Raw genomic sequence first — 24,180 nt, forward strand, 5'->3', positions numbered from 1 at the left:
TTAAATATGAAAACACAGGCTGGTTACAAAAGTAAAAGGATAAAAAAAGATACACCAAGCAAACACTAATAAAATAAAAGGGGAGGTGTTTATACTAATATCAGACAAAGTAGACTTCAGAACAAGGCATGTGACCAGGGTCATTTCATGATAATGAAAGGGTCAATCCATCAAGAAGACATCACAGGTTCCTCAAAAAATTAAACAGAATTACCACATGATTCAGCAACCCACTCTGAGATTACCCAGAGTAACTGAAAGCAGGGACTCAAACAGATATTTTTACAACCATGTTCATAACAGCATTATTCACAATAGCCAAAAGGCAGAGACAACCCAAATTTCTATCAACAGATAAATGGATAAACAAAATGTGGTATATACAAATAATGGTATCTTATTCAGACTTACAAAGGAATACAAGTTTGACACATGCTATAATATGGGTAAGCCTCAAAGACATTATGTTAACAGACACACAAAATAACAAATATTGTCTAGTTCCATTTATACGAGGTACCTAGGGTCATCAAATTCACAGTGACAGAAAGTAGAGTGGTGGCTGCCAGGGGCTGGGGGAGGTAGACTAAGGAGGTGTTTAATGGGGAAGAGTTTCAGTTTGGGAAGATGAAAAACTTCTGGAGATGGATGGTAATGATGGTTGTACAACAATATGAACTTACTTAATCCCACCAAATTATACACATAAGATGGTTAAAATGGTAAATTTTGTGTTACATACATTTTACAACTAAAAAAGAGAAGTCATCACAATCCTCAATGTGTATGCTTAACAATAGAGCAACAATTGATAGAACTGAAATGAGAAATACATAAATCCACCGTTACAGTTGGAGACCACAATACTCCTCTGTCAATAATTGATAGAACAAGTAGATAGAATATTGGCAAGTATGTAGAAATCCTGAAAAACAGTATCAACCAACTTGACCTAATTGACATTAATAAAACAATTACCTGGAGCAATAGAATACACATTCTTTTCAAGTGAGTATATGACACTGGGCGACAGATGATATTTTGAGCCATAAAGCAAACCAACAAATTTAAAAGAATTAAAATACAAATTTTAGTCTCTGACCACAGTGGAATTCAACTAGAAATTACAAAACTGTATCTTGAAAACTCCCATATATTTGGAAATTAAATGATATATTTAAAGATAATCCTAGGGTCAGGGTGCCTGGGTGGCTCATTCGGTTGAGCGTCTGACTCTTGATTTTAGCTCAGGTCATGATCTTGGGGTCGCGAGATCAGCCCTGCACCCAGTTCTGCCCTGGGCAGGAAGCCTGCTCGAGATTCTCTCTCCCTCTGCCCCTCCCCTGCTCATGCTGTCTCTAAAAAAATAAATAAATAAAATTTAAAAAATAACCCTTGGGTCAAAGAGGAAGCCAAATGAAGACTTACAAAACACTTTTAATTGGACACAACAGAATTTGTGAGATGTACCTAAAGTTTAGGGGGAAATTCACACCATTAAATACTTCTATTAGGAAATGAGAAATGTCTTAAATCAATGGCCCAAACTTCCACCTTAAGAAACTAGAAAAAAGTGGGGGAGTGTTGCTTGTATTCTGTATTTTTTTTTTTTTTTTTTTAATCTAGGGGTTAAAATCACAGCCTGGCTACTAGATGTAGTACTGGTTACGACATTTTTCCCTTTCTCAGGATAAACTCACACCGGCTGCCCCTTTTCTTTTGCTGTGAAATGAGTTCTTTGATCAGAAGCAATTTTGTGTGAAGCAGCCTCCCATATATACACTCCAGGCAGTTTCCATTTTTTTAAAAAACAGCTTTCTTGAGATATAATTTGTATATCATAAAGTTCTCCTGCTTTTTTCACTAGCACAGTGTTTTTGAGGTTTATCCATGTTATAGCATGTATCAGCACTTCATTCTTTTTATGACTAATAGTCCACTGTATGGATATACCACATTCGTGTATGCATTCTTCTTCAGTTGATGGATACTTGGGTTGTTTCCACTTTTTGACTATTAAAAATAATGCCACTATGAACAAGTTTTTGTATGGGCACATGTTTTCATTTTTCTTGGGCATATATATCCAGAACTGCTGAGTCACATGGTAACTGTTTTAAAAATTTAAGATCTTCTCAACTGTTTTCCAAAGTGGCTGCAATCATTTTACATTCCCATCAGCAGTGTAAGAGGGTTCCAATTTCTCCACCTCCTCACCAATACCTATCATTGTCTTTTTTTTAAAAAAAGATTTTATTTGACACACAGAGAGAAAGCAAGTGAGTGCAAGTGCACAAACAGGGTGAGCGGCAGGCAGAAGGAGAAGCAAGCTTCCCGCTGAGCAGGGAGCCTGACATGGGGCTCGATCCCAGGACCCTGAGATCATGACCTGAGCCAAAGGCAGATGCTGATCCGACTGAGCCACCCAGGCGCCCTGATTGTCTTTTTGATTATAGTCATCCTAGTGGGTATAAAGTGGTGTGTCATTTCTTGTGTTCTTTTTTTTTTTTTTTTTAAAGATTTTATTTATTTATTCATCAGAGAGAGAGAGAGAGAGAGGCAGAGGGAGAAGCAGGCTCCCAAGGAGCAGGGAGCCCGATGCGGGACTCGATCCCAGGACCCCGAGATCATGACCTGAGCCGAAGGCAGACGCTTAACGACTGAGCCACCCAGGCGCCCCTCTTGTGTTCTTGTGTAATGTGGGCAACTTCATGTTATCATGTGAATAAATTCCCCTATTTTTCTTCTCAAAGCCCCGTTTGGAAGTCCTATTTTGTGTTCTATTTAATGTTGTGTGGTCTGACAGCCAGAGGGAAGGCAGGGAAAGCTCAGCTGGAACTACCTTTCCTAGAATACCTAGTCTCTGGTCTCTTTACTGAGATTTTCAACATGTTTCTCTTCCCCTCACTAGGAAGTGCATTTCATGACCCACGGAGGTCACCTTGGGCTTTGGAGCCTTTCTCTGGTTTAGTGTGGGACCCCCATATCCATCAGAGAATCCGTGCTGCTGGTCCAGAAGCCCCCTCCCCTGTTTGTTCCCAGCAGCCCCTTCCGCTCCCCGCTGCAGTAACCCGGGAAGGATGAAGCTATGCCCCTTCCCCGGACCAGTCTGTTCCTCTTGCGAGTCAGTTGCTGGATTTGGCAGATTCACCAGGACCATTTGCGGGAGTAGCCTGGCACACCCGAGCAAAATTTTTTTCTTCTCTGACCATTTTTTGACATTTTTGACATTTGGTTGTCTTCTTCCTTGTTTGCTGATGGGTTCTTTCTGTTTGTTTTTTGCAGGAAGGAAGTGCCAGTATTACTATATCGTGTTTGTGTCATCAGGCATTTTTTGCAAGGGAGCTGTTGTAAGCCACTTTATCCAGACATCCTTAGGAATACTTTTAGAGATTTAGCTTAATTCTGGAGATTCCCCATTATTCACTCTTTGAACAAAGTCACTGTGCACCTACTGTGTGCCATGTAGGGAACTCAAAGGGGGCTACAGCACAGCACCAGAGCCCTGCCCTCATGGAACCTCCTACTTAGTAAATTACGTCCAAGTGTCTCAATCAAAGCTTCCTTATTTTGCATAAAAATGTGTTTGTAAAAGACAATGTCAATACTCCAAATTGAAGGATTTATACCCAATTCATCTAGGTTACAAATTAACTTACATACCCTCCAACATTCTGTGACCCTTCCAGCAGATATAGTATGGCCAGAAAGGAAGCTTCAGAGCAGAAGGGAAGGAATCTGCCTTCATTTTTAAGGTCCTGATGTTGTATGTGAAAAGCTGCATCAGATACAGCTCGTTTTCCACTCTTTGCTTATGGGAGGAGTTAAAATCATTTGCAAATTCCTTAGCTGATGATATGCCAAAAATAAATGCAATTCTGGCAGAAAGTATTAAAGACTTGTGGCAAAGAGAAGACAGCTTGAGATCTTGAAATATTAAGATGTTCAAAAAAAATCTCTTTTTATAAGCACCATAAACCAGAGCTGTTCCTCAGCAATTTGCAGAAACCAGATTAACACGGTGCTAGAGCCAGTTGCTGCACATCGCCTCCCAGCAGCCACCTCAGCTGCACCCCCCGGAAGACCTCAAGTCCTCCAGTACCTCTAAGGCAGCGATGGCATTAACTCAGCCAGCAAAAAATCAGAGCCACGGGGGCAAGACATTGTGCTCTGGACGACGGGGGAGACAGAAATAAGTGACACGGCACCTGCCCGGGCAGAATTACTAAGGCGAGTGGAAGAGCCCTGCCAAAGCAAGGCGGAGATTCCTAGGACGAAGTAGTGACATACGGCACGCTGCTGTGATAAATTCTGAATTTCCAGAAAACTGTCAATAGAGGGTGATGACTGATACGGTCCTACCTGATAGGGACTTAACGGTCCCTAGTCAGAGCTCACAGCACACAGGCCTAGAGCCTGAAGGTCAGACCCAAACATGACCTTTTTGCTGCCAGCAGAGGCCCATGGACTTTTCTAGAGATCACACCCACCCTCTCTGGTGCCCTTGGGAAGTCTAGTTTTATTAGGCCTTTTTTTTTTTTTTGAGGGGCCATGTATGAGCTCATCATTCACAAATTTGTTTAAACTGCATTTGGAAATCTTTTCCTCTTCCTGCTAGTTCTCTGTCGCGGAGGTCATCAGCTCCACCAAATCCTGGATAGGAAGCATCCCTGATTTGCTTATAATTTTTAGGTCCCCAAGACTATCCCCTTCTAAAAGTTTCTCAGGAATTAGAGCAATTTCATTTATACATCTCCTTTCACGGATTTTGAACCTTTCAAACACTGGAACTTCATGACTGAGCTCAGATCCCAAAGCCATAAAGATGCTCAACTGGCAAAGCAGGAGCTCCCTACTTCCTCCAAGAGCACTGAGTGCAGCTGGTGATTCCCATCACTTCCCCGGCTCCTCGTGGGCTAGCTCAACAGGGAAATGTTGGCGAGTCTCTTCTGCGTAGAGCTAACTACGGAGGAGATTCAGGGGAAAGTTTTATATAGTTAGCAAAGGAGCTGCTTCCTTGTAGGAACAGAAGCCTACTCAAGAAATAGTGGCTCAAGCCAGAGTCTCGTGTACCCATGACAGACGAGAATGTGTGTTTGCCCTGGAAAAGAAAGGTCCATGCAAACTAGGCTACTCCCATCTGAAGCACTGCCCATGCCCTGTGCCTCTGCTCATGTTCCTAGGAAAGAACCAGTTAACCTCAGCAGCTTCTAGAAATATAATGGAAATGTACCACCTAGTGACCATGGCTAGAACTGTTAACACAACTAGACCGAAAAAACCCCTCTGCAGAAGAGATTCTGAGCGTCAGGCCTTCTTAACTGGCAGGTTACTACACCAAGGTGGTTCAATTCCCCTGTAGTTTACAGGTAAACTATAATTAATAATCTTGTGAAGAAAAGATGCCTTTTCTTTCCATGAGATTTATGGGAACATGCTGAGAAATATTTTATAGCTTCTGGATCTGTTAGGCTGGTTGAGCCTTCTAGCTATTAACACAGATGTTTAAAAAGTAATACTCAGATACTCTAATTTGAAATAATGGTCTTTCTTTCCACGAAAGGGCCTACAACAGATTTATAAAGACTTGAAGACATTTCTCACACTGAAACACACTGTTTAACTTCCACTGTGTGTCAATGAGCCAGCCAGTTATGAATACATCTCTTGAAATGGAGCAAGGCTCTGAAAAATAAGACTTTTACCCCAGTAAGAGTTATTACGATTACTCGATTCCATCCTAATACAGAAAACAGATCTATGTACTTCTTAAAGGAAACTGTAGTTTTATTAATTTTCCAGTACTCCTGCAAATATGTTACTAACAAAATTCAAACCAGAGCAACTACACACAAAAGTTCTGCCGTTTACTTCAAGCGTCATATATAAAGACCAGCCTACGGAGATAGTACACTGCGAAACGTACAGAGGGAAGTTAGGTACAGAACTTTTTTTTAGCTAGAGAATAAAAACACGTTCCACTTTCTGCAAACATAACTGAAAATCTTTTCAAGGCTGGAGATCCAAGTGACATACTGACTTAATCTAAAACTAAAGTCATAGGAATTACGCAGATTTTCAATCACTGCAGCTTCTGTTCTAGTTTAAGTAAGTTCATATTTTTTACACTTGATCTTAGCCAAAAGGCCGAAAGCGATGAGTAAGTTTAAATTTTTTCACAGAAAAAAATAAATTTCAGGCAAATAAAAACAAATTCCAGATAAACATGGTTTGTTTTTTATTTATTTTTTATAATTTTACCTTCATCAAGGCAGGCAAAGTACAGATGCTGTACATAAAAACATACATTACTCACAGCACATCAATTCCTACGGGCAAAGAGACTGCTAAGCACTGCTCCTCTCTGAAGCACATAACCACAGCTAAATGTACAAAGAGCCATCTGCTGGTCCCACGTAGCCAACGCCAATCAGCAGGACGTCTATCAGCGTCCATATTCCCAGGCCGCCGAAGCTGAAGAGCTTGCCAAGGCCTTCCCGCCACTGGCCCAGGTAGAAACGGTCGGCTCCAAACCCGCCGAGGGTGATGCTGCAAGAGCAAACGGGTTATGGGGTGCGAGTCCATCAGTCACCCTCCAGCCACAGCCAGCTATGGCTCAATACTGGCACGAAGTCACACGTGTGAAAGGGCCTCAAATGATCACAATCCTTTGTGAGGACACAATGCCTACTTCCCAAATTCACGACACCAAATAATCACGGGCAAGAAGTCTGTTTAAATGTCAAAGGTAAACAAACAATTTTTAGCTGTGCTGAAATCTAATGGTTCCTCTTTTAAAGAAAAGTAATCCATCTCATTGCTTTTTAGTCTTGAAAATGGCACATGCGGGGGAACAAAGCAGGGAGCCAGTCCAACAGAAAGGACACGAACACGGAGTCAGGAGGTGGGGTTGTGAGGCCGTCCCAGATCAAGTCGTCTGAACTCTATCACTCATCTCCAAAAATGGAGTCTTAAGAACAAATGACTCTTAAGGTTCCTTCAAATTCCAAGATATAACAATATTCAGACAACTTCTCATTGTACTTCTTTTAAGCTTATTAAGGAACATTTCCAAACACATAAAAGAAAGTTGAAGACAACAGTAGCCCCGACCCAGCTCCACCACTGATCAGCATGTGGCCAGTCCTGCTGCGTCCGTAGCCCCCCTGCCCCCATGCCGGAGTACGGGGACGCAAACCCTGGACATTATCCCATTCAGTGAATATTCTGAAAGAAACTATGTTGAGCTCTGAAAAGAAAATGATGCTAACTTTTTAAAAGTCAAGTTGTAAAATGCACCACGGTAACTTAAGATGTGAACAATCAAGGGGGAGGTGGCTGACAGGTGTAAAGGAACGATCTCCATAACTTTTCTGTCTCAAGTTATTTCAAAATAAAAAGGTTATTTAAAAAAAAAAAAAAAGTCCATTGTTCATTTTCATTTGAACCACTGCTGACAAAGATGATGGCCAGTTATCAAATCTCATTTTTGTTGTATCGAATTTTCTACCTTGGACTATTCTTTTACTCTCCAGCTGGGGCTTCCCGCCAGGCAGGCTCTGTTCTGTCCCTCCCCAGCCCAAACCCTAAAGCAGTGCTGCTCAACAAGGGGCAACTTAGCAGTCTCTAAAGACATTTTTGCTTATCACACCGTGGAGTGCTACCGGCATCTAGTAAATAGAGTCCAGAGAAGCTGCTAACCGCCCTGCTCGCCCCACAGCAAAGAATTATTTGGCCTGAATTTCAACAGCGACGAGGGTGAGAATCCCCTGACGTGTCACGCTACAGGCCACAGGGTCTCAGTCTCTAGTGCCAAACCTTCAACTGTAGATGCTCCAACTTTTTAATCAGTGAATAATCGGCATCACACCTGCCCTTCCGTCTGGGAGTAAGAATTGGTATTTTTTCCCCCAAACTGTTGAAAAGTTTTAACAAATTCAAGCACATTTTTATGTTAAAATTATAAGTCCATAATTATCTCTGGATGGTGGAATTAGAGGTGATTTTTAATGTTTTATCTCAATTTTTCCTATTTTTAGTATGGAGTATATGTTAGTTTTTATAATAAAGGAGGAAGTTACGAAAAATTAAAACTACAAATCATAAACCTATCTATTTCAAATAGTATATACCATTTTACCGACTCACATACACTCAGGATGGAAAACCCTGACTGGTTCTAATCTATAATAATAACTCAGTAAGGCATCTCTAGGATGTGCAGACATCTTGGGAGAAAAGCAAACATCCTGCCATTAATGTCCACGAAGGTCCTGGTCTGATCATCTAAGTAACTCCCTGCAGCTACGTTTCCTAGGGCCTCCCTAACACATGTGAAAGAATCTAAGTCAAGGAGGAACTTGGCTGAGCTCAATGCATGGAAGATTCCACTGATCCCAATGAATCCGAATGGCATCCTTTACTTACTAGTAGCCAAGCTTACCTCAGGGCCAGAGCAGTAGACCACTTATAACCTCCAGTCCAGTTGCAGTACAGCATCTTTGGAAAAGTGCGGTTACCTTAAAAAAAAAGGGGGAAAACACTCTACATAGAAACGGGTATAAAAATATTCTTACACAGAGATTAGTGGCCTTGTAATTTAAAATCTGAAAGTCAGCTCTCTCTACAATAATTAAAGTTTGCTACAGTGACTGGTAAAAAGAAAGCCCTTACCATCTACAAACATACATTTAATGTTTAAATCAGTTAAGTAAGGGTTACAGCTTTAAGTATGTGAAGCTATCAAGACTTAGATGAAGTTTAGGGCAAATAAGACAGTGTGGTCTTATTTATCAAACAGGTAAATCAAGCAACGGGGAAAGGAGAGAGAGCCCAGCCCAGGCACACAGAAACACTTCCTATGGGACGCAGGGCACACACAGATTGGCCTGGAAGAGTCCAGAGACAACTAGCTATCCATGTGGGATAAAAAGTAAACCTGAATCTACTTCACACCATATACCAAAACCAATTCCAGGTGGATTACAGACCTATATGTGAAAGGTCAAACTTCAACTTTTAAAAGAAAATATAGGAAATAAAAGGGCTATAAGTTGTATTAAAAAAAAAGTCAAGCTCTATCCAAAAGATACCCCCAAAAGTGGGGGGGGGGTAGTTAAAATCTGGGAAAGGATTTTAGGACACCAAAAGGTTATTATCCAAAATATGAAAGAATTCCCAGAAATCTTCAAGAAAAAAGACAACATTTATGAATAATAAGTATTGGAGAGCATGTGCATCAAGAACAGTTATGTACCAATGGTGGGAATGTAAACTGTTAAAAGCATTTTGGACAATAATACACGCTAGAGAGTATATTGCTAGACACAGCCCTGCACACGTGCAACCAGTAGGTATGTGCAAAAAATAATAGCACAACCTATGAGAGCAAAAAACTGTAAATAATCCAAATATATAGAACAGAGAAACTATGATACAATCTTACAGTGGATTATTATACAGAAGTAAAAAAAAATAAGTTAATAAGACACATGGATCATCTTAGAGCCATAATGTTGAGAGGAAAAGAGGAAGGACAAGACCATAAACAGACTATTATTTTATGTAAGTCTAAAATAGGCACTACTGAATAATGTTATCATCCTTTAACTTATTATTTACATGTGATAGAAGGACACAAAATGTAAAGAAAAGCAAGCGGGATGATAAGAAAATTCATCTACGGGTGGTTAGCTCTCAAGAGAAGCTAAGACAAGCAGGTGCAGGAGAAGCACTCAGCTAGCTGTCATGGCATCTGACTGCTTTAGTCGGTAATTTGGGCAAAACGTTATTACTGTACATTATGCTTTATACCTTACACATTGTTTCTTGGGTTATCATATACTACATTTTAAAAGATAAGAGAATTGCATGGGGTGCGTGGGTGGCTCAGTTGGTTGAGCGACTGCCTTCAGCTCAGGTCATGATCCTGGAGTCCCGGGATCGAGTCCCCCATCGGGCTCCCTGCTCAGCGGGGAGTCTGCTTCTCCCTCTGACCCTCCCCGCTCTCATGTGCTCTCTCTCTCTCATTCTCTCTCTCAAATAAATAAATAAAATCTTAAAAAAAAAAAAAAGATAAGAGAATTGCAAATTTTCTGGTTTTTTTTTTTTTTTTTTAGTTCACTGAATTTATTTTTTTATCTTTCAGTGGACACACAATGTTACATTAGTTTCAGGTGAACAACACAAGAAGTAATTCAACAACTATATTATGCTATGCCGGCCACAAGCGTAGCTACCATCTGTCATCACTGAGTTTATTAATGGGGCTTGCTGTAACTAGAAAGTGCTAATAAATGTTTCTGATTAAACAATTTAAATTTAGGGCGCCTGGATGGCTCAGTCAGTTAAGCGTCTGACTCTTGGTTTCGGCTCAGGCTGTGATCTCACGGTGGTGGGAATGAGCCCTGCATCGGGCTCCGTGCTCAGTGCAGAGTCTGCTTCAGATTCTTTCTCCTTCCGCCTCTGCCCCTCCCCACTCACTCTCCCCTTCTCTCAAATAAATAAAAATCTTAAAAATAAATAAATAAATAAACGGGCACCTGGGTGGCTCAGTCAGTTAAGCGTCTACCTTCAGCTCAGGTCATGATCCCAGAGTCCTGGGATCGAGTTCCACACTGGCAGCCTGCTTTTCCCTCTGTCCCTCACCCTGCTCGTGCTCTCTCTCTCTCAAATAAATAAACTCTTTAAATAAATAAATAAATAATTTAAATTTAATTCTCAAACTGCTAATTAAAGTTCCACATGTAAGCTTAAAGAAAAGTATTTTGCTCACGAATTTCCTTGAACTCCAACTCACCCAAGCAATGAATGTGGTCCCTCACGGTGCAGTTGGCAATGTAACGCTGCCTGGGACAGGACACCGTCATGCAGCTGGTGGAATTGGAACACTCATAATCGGTTTCTGGAAGCTGCCAGCAAAACCTGCAAGTCATGTTGATGATGAAGTTCTTTTGGGATTTGAAGTCTTGATCCTGTATGCCAAAGGACAAAGAATGAATCTATCATAACAGTTCGTTAATATGTCAATAAAAATACAAGGCACAAAACTCCTAAAAGACCTGTGAATAATACTAGCAGAAAGTGGGAGGAAAACAGGTACCAAACCAGTATGTACGCAAAATAAACGTACACAGTATGATCCTTTCGTCATAAAAATATACACCCAAAAATATATGCCTAAGGAAAAAAACCTACATAAATTTACATCAAAATAACAAAGGTTATTCCAGGATGGTAAGATTATTTTACCACTTTCACAGCTAAATTTTTCATAATTGAGCATGGGTACTTTTATAATACATAAAGAAAAAAGGGAAAATGTATTTTATCAAGCCACAGAGTCACAGGGAGCTGGAAGGACAGATGAGTACATCTGTTCAAGGTCACTGAGCTGCAAGTTATGTGCAGGACCCATGGTCCCAAACCCCAGTCTGATGCTCCTAGAAGTACAACACATGGACTGGCTGCTGAGTCTCAAATCCTCCTGAATATCTCCACCTGGGCCCAGGACCTCCGGGCTGTTACTGCTGCTCACACCTCTACTCAGTATAATCAACCAACAGGTCGCCCCAGAAAATCACTCTTAACTTTGAAAGAGCCACATGTTGAGATTCAGCCAAGTGTTCATTGTTGGCGCTAAGCTTTTAAGACTGTAGATTTTTTTCACTTCAATTTAGAAAAACCATTATTTTGTTTTCTCTTGGAAGAGTAGCACTTGTTGTGTGCTGCACCTTTGGAAATTACAGGAAAAAACCGGTAACCTCTCCAGAGAGAACTACTTTTAATCTTTCATTTTTAATTCCTATAATACAGATTTATGTAAGTGCAATTATACTGAAAGCATTTTGTATCCTTTTTTTCCCCACTTGACATTATAATGTAATACATAGTTTTCAAAATCATTTTTAAATGGTCAATCATCTCTGGAAGTATAAATTTACTAATTTTTTTGATCAATGCAAAACTGCGGTTTATGAGTAACATCCAAAACTGGGGAAGGCACCATTTGATTTAGGCAGTATCGTCTGAAACATCTGTGTATCTCTAGTGATGCACTGATAATGCACGCTTCTTATCAACTGTTTTTTAAACATCGTAGTCGTTTAAATGTGGCGAACGTGGTACAGATTCCCAGACGAGACAGGAGCAAGGGGGAAGCTGGTCAGTCCTGTCTAGCTATGAGCAGCCACTGCCCTCCCCAGCAGCAAGCCCTGCTTAGTCTCTGGCCTTCCGGGGAATCTATTCTATGCATGAGCGTGTTTATGTCAGATATATTTCTTTTTTTTAGTTTAACTTTCCCACTGATATTCACTTTTCACTGAATTCTGTAGCTATCAGTAAGTATCTTGAGAGCTGCCTAGTTCTTTTTAATAGCTGCTATTTATTTCATTTCATAGTGAATCATAAACAGTTCTCTCCTGGACATTAAGCTTGTTTTAAATCTCTGTCTGGGTGAACAACGCAGCTAAGAATATCCTTAGGCATATTTATTTGCATCCACGTACAGTATCTGTAAGATAAATTCCTAGACGTGGAATTGCTGGGACAAAAGATATATACATCTGTAAGATTCACGGATGTGACAATTGCCTACAAGAGGCTGACCAATCTGCCCACCCACTAACAAGACAGTGTCCCTTCTGTCTTCATGTACTCAGAGTGTTACCAAGCTTTTTTATTTCTTTGCCAGCCTGATAGGTTTAAAAATACATCCACTTACATTTCTTTAATTATGAGAAAAATTAAACATTTCTTCATATGTCGAAAGCCCATCTGTATTTCCCTTCCTCTGAGCCATCTACTTATGTCCTCATACCATTTTTCTATAGCACTGTCATGTTTTTCTCATTGGCTTTTAGGAAATCTTTACATATTATAGATATTAGTGCATTAGTTGTCACAGGTGTGAGAAATACTTTTTCCTAGTTTGCCATTGATCCTTTGCCTTTATGCTTTTTAAGGTCATTTTTAGCAGTCGAATGTATCGATTCTTTCTTTTACGGCTTCTAAGTTTTATTTCATATTTAGAAAAATATTTCCTACTTTGAGATTATAGCATAACAATCAAGCTTTCTCTGCTTACCTTGTGGCTTCATTTTATTACATTAAATTTCTGATCTTTCTGAATTTATTTTGGACAAGAGAGGGATTCCACTTTTCTCCCCAGAGCAACCCGGGCATCCCAGCACTGACTGAATCCATCTTCTCTCCGGATAAGTACAGACCCCCTCAAAAGCTTATATATAGTAAAAAGATGTTACCTTTCCCTCTGTGAAACAGCTGTCATTACTAAGAGCCCAGAACCCATCGGAAGAAATTACACCTGCTTCAGATACACTAGCAGTCTGATAGCTTCTCCAAGTAATGCAAAACAACATTTCTGACAAGCACACTTCCAGCGGACATCAACTGGAGCAGGAGTGATAGGACATGGCAGGGGATGCAGGGTTTTTACATTTATTTCTGTAAAAGAATCCAGGTGAGATTCCCTTAGCCTGGGAGTTCTTATTCAGCATGTCTGGAGAAGGACTAGAAGAGTTCATTTTTTGGCCAGTAAGTTCAAAATAAGAGGGGGCAGGGAGGCACCTGAGTGCAAGCATGTGCAGATGAGAGAAAATAAGCATCTGCATGCTTACACGGGGATGGTCGTGGATGATTCCTTCCTGAAATGGTAACTTATTTACCAAGAAGGGACCCTACAGATCTTCGTAAAACAAATAAACACACGTGACTTGCCCTGGCTCACCAGGCAACAGTGGTCCCAGGACCCATGTCTGCAGGAAGTCAATTCATGTTTTTACTGCTCTCCACTTTCAAGAACAGACCACACTCTCTTGGGGCAGACTTCCAAGTCCTACACCTGAGGACGGGGCACCTGTGATTTGACAGGACTCAGGGTCACTGGCCAAGGGAGGAGGCAGGTGATGTGAAAGCTCCTGGAGGAGGAGGAGAGAAAAAAAATCCCGCCCAGGACACATCTCAGCCAGGGCCTGAGCACGGCACCAGGCACCATGACCAAGGAGTTCAGAAACTTCCCTTAAGCTTTGTAACTTCTCTCTACACCTTTGTTATTTTTCCTATCTTCTGCTATTTCCTACTAAATGAAACAGTTTATTTTGGAAACATCTAAAGAAGGAAGAAACCGAGTATCCTGTCTCACCCAGTAACCAGTGCTTGGAGTGAACATCAAAGCCTCCGAGGCAAACCACAAAGGAGGCTAATTCTGGAAGAGTTCCCCCATTTTTCACGAAGTACCTACTATCTGTCAGACCTATGAGATAACATTTTTTATTTTTACATTGGAGTACAGCTGACACACAATGTTATGTTAGTTTCAGGTGGAGAGAACATTTTTCAAAGCCTTCAAATTAGTAAGTTTCACCATTAGGTAATTAGGGAGAATACTGTATTTAAGATTCAGCAACAAAGACTAATAATTCAAGGGCAGTCATGAACACTATCTGGCACCTACGCTCAATTTTCCGGTGTGCTGATACAAGATATAAAACGGCAATACTTAAGTTTATGAAAACTAAACTGAGACACTGAGAGCACAAAATCTTTTTTTTTTTTTTTTTTAAAGATTTTATTTATTTATTTGACAGAGAGAGAGGCAGCGAGAGAGGGAACACAAGCAAGGGGAGTGTGAGAGGGAGAAGCAGGCTTCCCGCGGAGCAGGGAGCCCGATGCGGGGCTCGATCCCAGGACCCCGGGATCATGACCTGAGCTGAAGGCAGACGCTTAAGGACTGAGCCACCCAGGCGCCCCGAGAGCACAAAATCTTATTTCCTCTTTGAAGAGAAGCCTTCCTTGCTCCCTCTCTGATACTAGACTTCATCAAGAAAATTACAGAAAGAGTGCAGGGGTGTAAGAAACTTTCCAGTCTAGCCCTCCACAGACCAAGTTCCAAAGATTGAAGGGGGAAGGTACCCTGTTCAAGTGACAGAAATGCTAGGACTGCCAAGTCAAAAGAGATCTGCAAGAGAGGACATGGTATGGAATCTGTTTCTTCCTCTTCAACCATTTCCCAAAAGTAGGGTTCCACAGAAACACTTTAGGAAAAGCTGTTCTGGGCCCATCTGCTCATTTCCCTCATTTGACAAGAGACAGATTAATAAGCCACACAGCTAGTTACGGCAGGGCCAAGAGTAAAACACTACTTCATTATTCGTTTCTACTCTTCCTCTCACCCAGAGAGTGGCCCCAAACAAGGGAGTGTGCAATAATTTTAACCTGGTCCACTTGTTAAAAAATGCAGATACCTAAGTCTCCCTGCCCTGTTCACGTTTAGCAGGCCAGGGGCTGGCTCCAGAAGTGATTCTAATGGCAGCCAGAGTCAAGCAGCTTGGAAGCAGGTATCCCTAGAGCACTCTATGGAACAGCCAACTATGAAAGCCTTCCTAGGCCTCTTCCTGTCTGTCAAAATATCAGGAGATGGGATATAGGTGTGATGACTGTAATAGGGTCATTTCTAATAGGCAACAGTGCACGTGAGCCTTTTCTATTTCTGACTTTCTCTAAGGAGTCTGATAGTTGCTCCAATTTCGTTTGTCAAGAAACTGCCATCTGAACCCTGGCAACCAAACCTCCCTTGGAAAGGAAAGTTTCAGTCTTCTGATCACAGTCTTTGTTCCTAAAATATGACTTACGGAATGCAGAGCGCTTTCTTTCAGGATTTCCCCCACAGTCAAGTCTAAACTGTACTTAGAACTTGAGGTTTACAGTGAGTTCATTTAAAATTAGTAAGTTGCAGTACTTACAACACAGGTGACGGAAGGTTTGACCGTGCAGTCAAAGGTGACAGGCTTGCCATAGACACAGGAGAAGTTTGTCTTGCATTCTACACAGTCTGCAGGAAGTCTGCTACACAAACCATTACTTGGACACTTCATCACATAAGGTGGGATATCAGTACTTTCTGTGAAAATTAAGAGGGATGCTTATTCTAATATTGATCAGCATCACAGGAGAAAACAATTTCCTGAGGGTAAGGGACACGATCGCCAGCGATGAAATGCTGCACTGGAATGGAAAATGACAGGGCTGGAATCAGAGACACCTGCAATTAAAGCAAGGTTCTGCCACCAAGCTGTGTTACCTGGTCCAAGAGTTCAACAGCTAAGTAAAAAGAATTTAATTACTGCCCCCCAGATGAGCATGAAAATCAAAGGTACTTATGTACATACAACGTATACACAAAGCTAGGTGTAAGTTTGGGCCTCAAAAAAATCTACTCTGTAACAAGATGAAAAATTAAGGCTTAGAGAGGGTAAGATTTGTTCATGATCACAGAGTGACAAAACTGGAACCACGACCCAAATCTCTGTTTCTAATCCAATATTCTTTTCATCTGAATTCATTGATTTGGTAATTACAACACTGACCCTCCAACTGTATCAATCAGTACAATAGGGTACCAACTGTAGAAAATGTTCTCTGTCATTATTCCACACTGGTACTTCAAAAAGCCATAATTTGCTAGTACCACTTACAGTTTTATACTACCCAAGTTCAACATAGTTCTCCATATTAATAGCTTGTTTGGTGGGTTATAATTTTTTTCCCAGCCAACCTTCCCAGGAGTACAATATATTTTTATCAATTAAGAGAGGCTCATTTGCAAGTATACTTGGGGGAGGAAGAGACGCTTTCAATAACATCCAAAAGAATAAAAAATTCTTGTGCTTTCTCTATAATTTGTGTTTTAAATTCAAGTATGCTCCTGTCTTGTAGTAGTCTTAACATCCAAATAACAATCAGTAAAATACCTCTGCCAGTTTCAATTCATTGAAATAATGGAACTTTAAAGGGATGAACTATAGAGACAAGGGTTCTGTTTAGCAAAACACACTAAGACTCATTTAAAACTGATCCTACTTAAAGTCACTGGATTACGTAATCAATTCTACTTTTCTTTTATTCTGATTACTCTTGTGGCTGGAAGTTGGACACTTAGAAATCACAAAGCCAAAATGATTTTAGAGGGCCAGGCTAACTTCACCACCTTAAAGATGAGGAAAGTGATGCTGAAGGGGTGAATAATTTGCTCAAGCTCCCAGTAGCTCAACCAGACCTACTGTCCAAGTCTTAATCTGTCTGTGATCCTTCCATTTCACACAGCGCTGGGAGGAGCCTCTAATGTCCAACATCAGGAATGGGGCTTAAGAAGAAAAAGAAAATTTCTGAAGGGAAAGAAGCACTGGTTGAAGGTGATCTTGATGAACGAGGCGGAAAAATAATAAAGAGACAGAAATGAGGAATGTGGAACTGGAAAAAGAGATGAGGCTGGAATTGGTACTGCAATATCAAGACAGTCTACAGAAAAACATCTGTGTATCCGTCTTTAGTTCACATAACCTAAAATACAATAAAAATTTCAAAAAAAATTGTAAAGTTATTTTATCTTAAAAAAGGAAGAAAGAAACCACTAGATATAAATATACACATTTACTAGAATAGAAAATGTCTAGTACCTGCTGCCCTGGGAACTACTGTGAAAGTACGTGTTGGGCCCGGATCCTTTATTGACTGAGCCAGCGGCTGCGACTGCTCTAAATTTAAGGATCCTACAATTAGAGAAACATGTTATCCTGGGATATGAAAACCTTGGTTTGCGTGGTTAAGACGCAAGGTCCACACCAGGCCAATAAATGCGCATGAAAACATCACAGCTTGACTGCCCAGAAAACTAAACAAAGAAACGCCAATGGGGTCGACACCAATGTGGATCGATAGGCAACTAGGGAACAAAGCGTGGTCTCGGGTTCCAGGTCCGCTTCCCCGGCCGAGACCCCAACCCTCGGTCACCCGCTCCAGGGCTCATCAGCCGCGCTCGGAGCCTCTGGGGTTCTTGAGAGGAGGGGCGGCCGCGGAGCGGGCGGTCAGGAACCCCCAGACCCGGCTGCAGAGACCTGCTGCCCCGCGCCCGGCACTCAGCCTCCGCCCTCCGCCCGCGGGCCTAGCGCGGACGCTTCCCGCAGCTCCCGGGGGCCTCGCTACCGCTCAGCCCGACCCCGCGTGGACCCCGGCCTTTAACTCACCCCCGCCAGACAAGACATAGAACTGGAAGAGGAAGAGCAACACCCGGCAGAGGCGGCGCAGGGTCCGCCGCGGGACCGCCGCAGCCGCCATGTCGCCGGCGCGCGCACCTCCGGCCCGCGAGGCGGGACTAGGCAGAGGGGCGGGGCGCCGGCGCGCGCCGTAGGGGCGTGTGCAGGCGCGTCCCCGGGGAGCCCAGGGCGCAGGCGCGGGCCGGCTCCGCGTGGGTTCTGCAGAACCGCGCGGGCCGCCCTCCCCGTTGCTGGGGTGGACGTGGGGTGGCCGCGACCTGTGAGGTTGTTTGGTTTCCCAGGTTTCCCCACGGACGAGGCGCTCACTTCTCCTTCCATGGCTAGCGACCGGGAAGGGTCACCGGGACCGAAATTCACACCTGAAGTGGCTGCAATCAGAGGCGGGCAGGTTGGGGAAGTTGGCCATCATCTATCTCTATGTGGATGGACATGTATGTTTAGAGGTTAAAAACTGCTCGGTACTCTGCGAAGGTGTTGATGACGTATTTGATTGCATACCGAAAAGGTACTTACTTGCAAATGAAGAAACTGTGGCACAAACCCAGTAGGGGAAGTGACACCCCACGCCAAGGTGTGACAGGCAGCCTCAAAGGACGCCACCCTTTCCTGCGTTGCTGATCTGATCAGTGCCCAGCTAGCATCTCTGTGTGGTCAGCTTTGGGTTCACCTTTAGCCAACTCTTTAAAGACACTCCAGAAAGTTCCTTTGAGATTGGGAGAGGGCAGTAAATATACCTGGCAAGTATTCAGGTCCAGAAGTACTGGGACAAGAACCCTGGGATGTGAAAGGGGGGTCCAAAGCATGGGCCCCTCCCTGGAGAAGGCCAGCCTTGGGGAGGGGAGCTGCACCCCCGGGCCTCTGGCTCCCTGTGTGCTCAGATGGCAGACTGCACCTATTTTTGTCTCAGCATACTTTCTCCTGTGTTGTTGACGTGCGTTCCTCCTTCCCACCCACCTGCCACAAGATTCTTTTGGGGGCCTTCTGACTCCCCACTCCTTCACTAGCAGTTCTGATAAATGAAAAGAATATACCGAATGCTGTCTGGCACACAATAAGACCTCAATAAATATTACCTTAAAAATTACATCACACAATTTGCACCTCTTAGTACTATACAGGTCTGATACATAATACAGTTTTGTTTACTAACTGTTCAGGATGCTAAATAATAAAGATGTTGAGAAGAGAGAGCATGTCTTAAATTTATTTTGAATTCCACAGCATCTAGCCATATAACACCCAATAAATACTTCTTGATTGGTAGCTAAATTCTCTACTGGCATAAAGCTATTTCAATTCGGTTCTGAGCAGTAAGGCGTTCCTCTCAGTTAAAATCAGAAATCCATTTGAATTGTGAAACTGAATAAAGGGAACCTCATTTAAGATGGAGCCAGGAGGCCAGAAGGGGGAGCTCTCATGCCCTACCACTCCTAATGGACTACAGAATTGTACTCCAAGAGAGGCACCTTGCATTCCCAACAGGAAGAACCTCTACTTTACTACCCCAGCAAAAAGAAGAAAGATTTTCTCTTTGCCTGGGGACGGTCCAGCCATCGAGAAACTGTCACAACCCAGCCAATGAAAAGCCGCTACACTTCAACTCCCAGTTTACTCCAGTGGACTTTTTGTTTGTAACAGCCCTTCCAAACTCCCTCCTGCCCCCTTTATAAAAAAGCAGCCCCCTCTCCTTTGTTCTCCAGACTTGTCTATGGTTTTGTGATAGCTTACATGTCTCAAATTAAAATTATCTGCTATTCCCGAATGAATCCATTTTGGCTGGTAAAATAATCGACAGTTTTATTTTTAAGGTTAACAGAGTCTGTAAATCAGTAGAAAGTCATCTCATGAAAAAAGTAATTTAACTCTAGGGGAGCAGCTTACTGTGGTATAAGCCCATGGCTGAAATACTGGAAACACTGTGTGTTGTCTTTTATTTAGGAATTTATTTTTTCTACAGATGAACAGTTGTCAATTAGAAGCATTAAAACAGCAACTTTTAACCTACACCGCAAACAACAGTAGATTCCACAATACTGAATTTGAGGTTCTGAGTCCTTTGTCAATAATCCAGTATTTAGTACTAGTCGCTTCTTTTGTGGTTGTTGGTTAATTAAAACAAATTAAGTGACGATTCCAATTTTGGAGATAACATTTCAGTGTGAACTTTAGTAAAACAATCATAAAAATACCTGAGATGTATTGTCCTAGAAAATAAGATTTTCCCTTATATTTAAACAAGCTTTGCAGGTTTTAATCTGAAGTCTGTCTTTTGAAAACCACAATCTCAGCAATAACCTCTCCAAATCTTCATATCCTAGTATTTCCCTCTTTCAATAAATAACATTTCCCACTTAAGTCTTTCAAGGCATTTGGGAAATTAAAAATCTCCCAAGCTTGTCCTCGTATTCTCTTCAGACACATTAATGAACTAAACTTTTTATATCAGCTAATTATTGTCTCCTTTCTCACTGTGCCCATCAGTGAGTCAAAAGTTCTTAGAAGTACTAGCGATAAAGAAAAATGCATTTTTAAGGGTCAAAACAAGGTTACATAGAAGCAAGTACAAGGAAGAACTTCAAAAGTCTTCCTCAGCATTTAGTGTACGTGATTTCTTGAGATTCTTCAACTTATCAATGGCAGAAGTTACAGAAATCTCTCCATGAATTTTGTTGTCTCTTGTTCGAACATTTACAGCATTATTTGTCTTTTCCTTTTCTCCAACCACTGTGGAAAAGAAAGGGTAATAAACATATCTTAAATAAGTGATTTACTAAATATTAAGTCAATAGTCATATGACACATGTCTTGAGTTCTTCTTCAGTATTAATCACTAATTATTAATCTAATGGCCATGAAGTCAGCCTCTGACAGTAAATTTCTTGAGAGAAGGAATGACTTCTAATCCCCTCTTCCTTATTGTCCACTTGCACAAACACATATTGTAGTCTTGGGGCACAAACTGGAACAGGGAGAAAGGTCTCCCTGACTCCATATGCCATATGGCATATGGGTATGACAGACCCCCTGACTCCATATGGCAATATGGGTAGGCACCAGACCCATGCCCAACCAGACAATCAAAATTTTCTGGAAAGTAGGTAGAAAGTTTCTCTCTAGTGCCCCTTACTGTGGGATGATGCAGCAATCTGCAGGCTTGTTTCTTGCCATGTGGAAGGAAGAAATTGGTCACCAGGTAAGGGGAATAAAGTAGATATTCAAGAGAAGCACAAAGAACCAGAGCAAAGTAGGAGCTAGAAATGAGGAGAAACAGTCCTGATAAGGGTTGAGCAGCTTGCTCCAGTTACTCTTCTAATACTCGTCTAATTTAATTCTACCTTCCATGTCAGGAGATACTCCATTACCCTTCCAATAAATTCCATCTTTGTCTAAGTCAATGTGAGAGTTCTGTCACCAGAAGGAGCCTGATTGAAACATCACAATATCTACTACACAGTCAAATACTTTCGATGACAAATTGCGGATAGGACAACCCTATGCATATTTATTTTACCTCCTACAGAATCATTCAACTTACTGGAGATAACAATATCATGCCTGGAGGCATCCAGGATCAGCTTCTCTTGATTTCTGAATCACTTTAAAGTCAAAATTTTAGATACTGCATCCAAGTACTCATGTTTTAAGGACACTTTTTCACTTAAATTCTTTTCTTCTGATCACCTTAAATTCGGCATCTTTCCCACTGATTAATTTAATCCCAAAGATTAATAATAAATCAGAAAAGCAAGGGAGAATATTTGAGGCCTGTCACATGACTGAAACATAAACAGCATAATTCTACTGATGAAATCATTTTCACATTTTTTTCCTTGTTGGCTTGAGATATTAACTACTGCTAGTGATACTATCCCACAGGATTCACGTGAGGTTTTATAACTCTTATTCCAGCAAATAACAAAGAGTATTTAAGAACAACTAACCAGGAACACCATGGACTGTTCTTTGTGTACAGGTAATAAACTGTCATAATCACATAGTTATACCATATTCATGTAGTTACACCATTCACCACTCACATAGTTATACCATACTCATGTAGTTTATACTATATTCAGATATTCAGATAGACCAGTTTTTGGAATTAAAGTGAAAAAAAAACACAAGCATTTGAGAAAATATAAACTTAAGTTACCCAAAATAAAATTATACTGAGCCAGCTGCGCATTTCGTATTTTCTTATTTAATGTACAGCTATGATCTAAGTCAACGTCGGCCATGAACCCTTCTTCAAAAAATGCACTGGACACCTACAAGAAAATAAAACACTTTCATTATGACGATATTTATGGTAGCCAGCCTCTGAGATGACCCACAGGGTATTCACACCTTGTGTCGTCTCTGCCACATTGTACCAAGTAGCTCTCTGTGACCACAGAGAAGGGCAGAAGTGATGGCATGTCACTTTTGAGATGAAGCTAGAAGACTATGGCTTCCACATCTTTAACATCACTCCCTCTGGGGAAACCAGCTGCCACGTTGGGAGGGATATTCAGGGAACCTCTGAAAAAGCACCCGGGGTGCAGAACTGAGGCCTCCAACAACGAGGTGAGTGAGCCCGCGGAAGGCAGCCCTGGCCGGCGGCACAACCAGAGGCTCCTGAGGGGCCCTGAGCCAGCAGCGCCTAGCCTCGCTGCTCCCAGATTCTGACTCGCAGAAACTGTGACATAATAAATGCTTGTGGTCCCAGGTTGTTGAGTTTTGGAGTTATCTGTTATACAGCAATAGACAAGTATTCTTCCTTAATAGAGCCATGTGGAAAAGAATAACTTAAGTATGAGATGTTTTAAAATCCCCATTTCTCAAAAACATTAAGAAATAAAATAGTCCTGATCCAGCTACACAGACGTGACTCAGATGTTACTCTCAATTACTGAAAATGTGGGTTGCTAAAGTAATGTATTAGTTATGCAATATTTTAAGGCACAAATAACATTCCAAGTCAATAACCTTCACAGATGACATGCCGAGATTATTATGTACTTTTCTATCTCTGATTTTACCTGAAGTGCGTATTTTTCACAAGTTGGCCCCACAGGGATGACCATTACCTGACGAGGAGAGAGCCAGAAAGGCCTGAAAAATATATAAAATATGTATTTTCAAAATCTAATGATGATTATGTATTATGTGATTTAAAACATAGCCAAAGATTTTTTTAAAGTAAGACTTCACAAGAGAGCAGATTCAGCAGAGTGGTGTGGAAGTAAACCAAACCACATTGAGAGCTAAAAAGCAACAGGGTAGACAAAAGGGGAAGCTGGGAATTATGGGAGGAAAGGGAGGGAAGAACATGTCAGCCACTGGGTCACACCACAGGGCAACTGCATTCCTGGGTATTTACCCCAGAGAAAGGAAAACATGTTCACACAGAAACCTTCCCACTAATGTTCATAGCAGCTTTATTTATAACAGCCCCAAACTGGAAACACTCCAAATGTCCTTCAATGGATGAATGATCAAACTGGTGCATCCACACCATGGAACACTATCAGCAATAAAAGGGGACCGACCACTGAGACTTGAAACGAGTTGGATGGATCTCAGTGGAATTCCACCGAGTGATTAAAGCCAATCCCACACAGTTGCACACCGTGTGATTCCATTTATGTAACATTCTTGAAATGACAAAATTATGGAGATGGAGAACAGATGAGTGCTGTCGGAGGAGGATGATGGGGGTGGGGTAGGAGATGTGTGACAATAAAATGGTAGCACGAGGAGTCCTCATAAGTAACAGAACTGTCCTCTATCTTAACTGATGGTGGGTACACAGGTGCTCAAACTTTATAGAACTCAACACACACATACACACAAGTGCATGTGAACTGGTGAGACCTAAATAAGGTTGGTGGATTGTATCAAAAATTTTCCGGTCATGATATTGTATAGAGTTCTGTAAGATGCTGCCATTGAGGAAAACTGAGTAAAGGGTATGCTGGACCTTTCTCCATGATTTCTTACCACTACATGTGAATCTAAAATTATCTCAAAATGAAATTTAAAAAAAAAAAGATGGGAAGTTGGGTATAAGCAATGTTTAATGCAGGAAATATTTCTTCATCAGTACTTTGTCTGAAGGTGAAAGGAA

General features: G+C 41.5%; 2 protein-coding genes across 4 annotated transcripts in view; both read right to left on the reverse strand.

Annotated features, from left to right (window-relative positions):
* Positions 1-6,221: 6,221 nt before the first annotated feature.
* TM2D3 (TM2 domain containing 3) lies at positions 6,222-18,196 on the reverse strand. Of its 2 annotated transcripts, XM_045899534.3 has the most exons (6): positions 18,042-18,196; positions 17,475-17,567; positions 15,762-15,919; positions 10,799-10,973; positions 8,444-8,519; positions 6,222-6,549 (listed from the first exon to the last, which is right to left on the reverse strand). In XM_045899534.3, exons 1-6 carry the CDS (start codon positions 18,130-18,132, stop codon positions 6,384-6,386), a joined length of 759 nt encoding a protein of 252 aa, XP_045755490.1. In that variant the 5' UTR covers positions 18,133-18,196; the 3' UTR covers positions 6,222-6,383. The 2 variants fall into 2 exon arrangements, with proteins under 2 accessions (XP_045755490.1, XP_045755491.1); XM_045899535.2 differs by lacking the exon at positions 17,475-17,567 and having other exon boundaries at positions 18,042-18,192.
* A 1,798-nt stretch (positions 18,197-19,994) lies between these two features.
* TARS3 (threonyl-tRNA synthetase 3) overlaps positions 19,995-24,180 on the reverse strand; it is a 77,089-nt gene continuing 72,903 nt past the window's right edge. For both annotated transcript variants that reach the window (XM_064570004.1, XM_064570003.1), the window contains 3 exons: positions 23,093-23,165; positions 22,225-22,339; positions 19,995-20,795 (listed from right to left, as the gene is read on the reverse strand). In XM_064570004.1, the coding sequence (XP_064426074.1) occupies positions 20,647-20,795; positions 22,225-22,339; positions 23,093-23,165 (337 nt within the window). In that variant the 3' untranslated portion in view covers positions 19,995-20,646. The remainder of the gene's footprint in view (positions 20,796-22,224; positions 22,340-23,092; positions 23,166-24,180) is intronic.

This window comes from Mirounga angustirostris, unplaced genomic scaffold, assembly GCF_029215605.1.
Source record: "Mirounga angustirostris isolate CCGP_5_RB_7025 unplaced genomic scaffold, mMirAng1.0.hap1 SCAF_9, whole genome shotgun sequence".
NCBI lineage: Eukaryota > Metazoa > Chordata > Mammalia > Carnivora > Phocidae > Mirounga > Mirounga angustirostris.